We start from the raw sequence: 4,453 nt of genomic DNA, 5'->3' as shown, positions 1-4,453 counted from the left end.
GCTAGAACTTCGCCCCGCCAAGTCAAAACAGTTTGACAGTCTTGCTGTTTAAAGAGAGCTCTTCTTTCTTAGGTCGCTTTTTTCAACCTCTACTAAAACATCTTCCTTTCCAACCACTGAGACATAAGGAGCGCGCTAGAACTTCGCCCCGCCAAGTCAAAACAGTTTGACAGTCTTGCTGTTTAAAGAAAACTGATGAGAATGAACTTTCAGGAACAAATAGGGGGTAAAACTGTCCTGTGTTGTATTGTAAAGTAACTTCCCGAGATCAATAGGCTGTTGATACTAGTGTGAAAGAGCTCTTCTTTCTTAGGTCGCTTTTTTCAACCTCTACTAAAACATCTTCCTTTCCAACCACTGAGACATAAGGAGCGCGCTAGAACTCCGCCCCGCCAACTCAAAACAGTTTGACAGTCTTGCTGTTTAAACTGATGAGAATGAACTTTCATGAACAAATAGGGGGTAAAAATGTCCTGTGTTGTATTGTAAAGTAACTTCCCGAGATCAATAGGCTGTTGATACTAGTGTGAAATGGTAAACATATAAAAGTAAAAATGGTCAGTTTTCTAGCTTACCTATGAATAACATGACCACAGTACTTCATGATGAGAGGATTCAGTCTTACATCTTGCACTTGGGCTGAGGTAAAGTTGCCCACCAAAGCAGCACAGTCTGGCTTCAGCTCTGGTAGTCGTTCCTGTAACGTGTAACCAAATACAATCATGAATTCTCCGTCGTGAAGCAACAGCCTCTTCACAACTTTGTGAGAATCACAGTATTACAAGTCTTCCATTTAATCAATCATCATATTTATCATCGCTCGTTTCTTTGACTTGTAATGCCGCCACTGGTCGCTACTCGAAAAAAGTAGCTACAAAATTGTCTTCACGAGGCTGAGTGCAACCCGAACTTCAAGCACAGAGCCGAAAAACTTCGACTCCGCCGGGAATGGAACCCGGGACCTCCGGCGTTTAAGCCGAGTGTGATACCCACTCAGCCATGGAGGCTACCTAAGGGAATGTGTAGTGCTTATTTAGAATATTACCTGTAACGAAATACATAGTCTTGTCATAAGTTCTGTCCCACACAAAAGGTTTGAAGGTCCCTTCTTCAGCCTTGATGAACCTAATACAATCATGAATTATTCGTCGTTAAGCAACAGCCTTTTCACAACTTTGTGAGAATCACAGTATTACAAGTCTTCCATTTACTCAATCATCATATTTATCATCGCTCGTTTCTTTGACTTGTAGTGCCGCCACTGGTCGCTACTTGAAAAAAGTAGCTACACAATTGTCTTCACGAGGCTGAGTGCAACCCGAACTTCAAGCACAGAGCCGAAAAACTTCGACTCCGCCGGGAATGGAACCCGGGACCTCCGGCGTTTAAGCCGAGTGTGATACCCACTCAGCCATGGAGGCTACCTAAGAGAATGGGTAGTGCTTATTTAGAATATTACCTGTAACGAAATACATAGTCTTGCCATAAGTTCTGTCCCACACAAAAGGTTTGAAAAAAGAAGACAAGAGGTCCCTTCTTCAGCCTTGATGAACCTTTTTTTTTAGCCCGTCCTTAATTATTACGATAGTAATAAAAAGGTATAAGGGACGGGCTATTGTATTCGCTTAGGTGTCGTCTGTCTGTCTGTCACTCTGTTAGTCCCCATAGAAGGACTTATCCAAACCTGGTCGACCTATATATCAAATTGAAGGTATTTTTAACAGGAACACGAAAATGGTGGTGCAAATTTTGTCCAGAGAACCAAAAAGCCAAAATAATAATAATAATTTGGTTTTTGGGGGATTTTTTTCAGAGGGGGAACCCTGAAACATGTTGCTGTAGCCATGCCAAAATAATAATTATAATAGACTCTTGAGTGGAAGGCAACACTAGGCGAGGTTAGCACCGGAGGCGTTCTCTACCACCTAACCCTTAGAGCTCATTATGTGGTCAAGTTCTCAAATAAATGAGGATAAAATTCGATGCCTCGGCTGGGATCGAACCCACGTCCTCCTGTTTACCAGGCGAGCGTCTTGACTACTACGCCACAGGTAGGTGAAAATAAGAAGATACCTGAAGGCAGTCCATTTCCTGTCCCGGCCCAGTCCGTTCGGGACAGTACATTCCTAGATCATCAACACAGGCTTGTTCTACTTCAGGCAAGAGACGCACAGACTCAGCCCGTTGTCTCATTACTCTCCTCACTTCATCACCACAGCTGCGACCCAGCTTCCACTTGGTCTCGCTATGATACAGGTATCTGGAAATAAGGGAGGAAATGGGATTATTTCTGCTCATATCTAACTAGGCAATACCCAAATTGTTGATGTAGCAGCTTTAGCTTTGGTCGAATGGTGATGGCAGAATAAAGAAAAGACACCTTTATATATCAGCCACACACCGGGGTGATGGTCTCCAGCCATGTTTAAATGGCTCGTCCTGAACCGCAATAACCCTTGTGAAAACTTGTGCTTGTTCTATTGAAGCAGAGGAAACCCATCCCCGGAATCGAAAACAGGACCTTCTGCATGGTAAGTATGTAAGTGCATTACTACTTGACTATCTGTGCTCCTGCTTTCCCGAGATCTAATGAAACAAAAAATTTAATTATTTCAACACTTTGGGTGGGCCAATAAAAATCTACAGTTTCAGACCCACCTGTACAGACAAGGCAACACCAAGGGGCCATTGTTCGGTTCTAAATCCTTCACTTTGAACCACTCCTTCTTAGCATGACACAATCTAGTTGCCTCATCATAACAAGCTCGATACAGACGAGGGTCCAACTCAAAGTCTCGAGCTATGAAGTATTGGATCTGAATAAGGGCGGATTCACACGGTGCAGTCATAACGTCATTGTCCAGGTTGTCCATCAGACAGGACATTACTCTGAGAAAACACAAGGGTTAGGTGATAAGGAGAGGTTTGATAGAGCCGTTCAACTTCATCTTCAAGGCACATTCTTTTACATTCCATGCCTTTCCAAGAAAGGAAAAGTCTGGTTAGAAAATTTCCGCCCTGGCCGGGATTTGAACCCAGAACCTCCGAGTTGAGAGTCAGTGCTTTTGACCACTCAGCCGCAGAGGCGGGACTAGTGTCAGCTACCCAATATTTTCTGTTGTTGTTGGTGTAGTAGTGGTGTAGTTGCACCGATGAGGGTTGATGGTCTCTAGCGAAGATTACTTGGCCCGTCCCGAACCACAGTCAATCATCATGAAGACCGATGCTTTTCCTTTGAAGCATAATAAACCCTTTGTAACCTTCAGCTAGGCAGGCTGGTTAGAGTGGTTAGGGTCTGGCTGCTCTGATCCCTATTTATAGTCCCACACAGCAAGACACTGGTCTGCTCCCTGTTTAAGGTCTCCCAGTCAGACCTCCCAATAAGTACTCTGACGATAGTCGGAAATGGGCGTATGTACTTTGGTTTCTATAAAAAAAAATAGTGAATATTATAATCAAGTTACCTCGCATCTCCTCCCCTGATACCGCGGCAAGCTATATCCACCACTGGTTGGCATGCTTCCTTGAGTACTGGGTCCACTCTCCAATCCTCCCCTGCATCCGCTGTCTTTATCAAGGATTCCACCTGGAAAAAATATAATTCCATAGAAATCCGATATTTGGAGAAAAAAAGCACACCTTTGTTTTGTGGTATCTGAGATAGCCCGTGCTACGCCACAGGAAAATTGAGAACTTGTAATCGGTTTGGATTTCGGCAAACTCCTCTTTGGGCTGAGGTAAAGTTGCCCACCAAAGCAGCACAGTCTGGCTTCAGCTCTGGTAGTCGTTCCTGTAACCAAATACAATCATGAATTATTCGTCGTTAAGCAACAGCCTTGGGGGGGGGTCTGAGTTTCATTTTTCTCCTTTCCTGTGGGCCAAACCTTAAAAAATTTGGAGCATTGGTACGTATATTGCTCAGGTACAAATTCAGTTTCTTTGTTTGTATAATATCTTCTGAGGTCCACAGAGGTGTTGTACCTTTGTACTTGTTTGTAAACCTTACCTATGAAATATACATATAAGACCTTGTTTAGACTGTGGGAGTAAAGGGGCTTTTCAGTCTCATTCTGGCAGGATAAACAAGGTACAATATATATTCTACTAGCTGAATTCCGTCGCTTCGCTCCGGAATCCCGCTAGTTCATCCCGAGGCATGGCCAAACTTGTGGAAAAGGCATGGCCGAAATTGTTCGTATAGTTATCAAACTAAAAACATAAACGAAACTCAAATATTAGGCGAGCGAGGAAAAGTTTTCTCTCCCGCAGTCTCTGCTTCCTGTGTATTTCTTATGGAGATTTTAGCGATCAAAAATTGATCATATCTCAGGATCGGTTTAGATTTTCGCAAAATCCTTTCTTATTGCACACCTAGACCATAAAAGGAATATCCCTACCAAATTTCAGCTTTCTAGGTGTTGTGGTTATAGAGATAGAGCGATCAGTGTGTGAA

At 43.3% G+C, this 4,453-nt stretch overlaps 1 protein-coding gene across 1 annotated transcript in view; it reads right to left on the bottom strand.

Moving 5' to 3' along the window:
* Nucleotides 1-575: 575 nt before the first annotated feature.
* The window catches only part of LOC108251831 (Golgi apparatus protein 1), a gene marked incomplete at both ends in the record, with an annotated part of 12,202 nt that continues 8,324 nt past the window's right edge, over nucleotides 576-4,453 (bottom strand). The window contains 5 exon segments of the mRNA XM_026831792.1: nucleotides 576-697; nucleotides 2,074-2,260; nucleotides 2,659-2,889; nucleotides 3,465-3,586; nucleotides 3,722-3,790. Coding sequence (XP_026687593.1) covers nucleotides 576-697; nucleotides 2,074-2,260; nucleotides 2,659-2,889; nucleotides 3,465-3,586; nucleotides 3,722-3,790 — 731 coding nt within the window.

This window comes from Diaphorina citri, unplaced genomic scaffold, assembly GCF_000475195.1.
Source record: "Diaphorina citri unplaced genomic scaffold, Diaci psyllid genome assembly version 1.1 scaffold4121, whole genome shotgun sequence".
NCBI classification, from domain to species: Eukaryota; Metazoa; Arthropoda; class Insecta; order Hemiptera; family Psyllidae; genus Diaphorina; species Diaphorina citri.
Note: the sequence above shows the minus strand (reverse complement) of the source record. Positions and strands in the feature narration are given on the sequence as shown.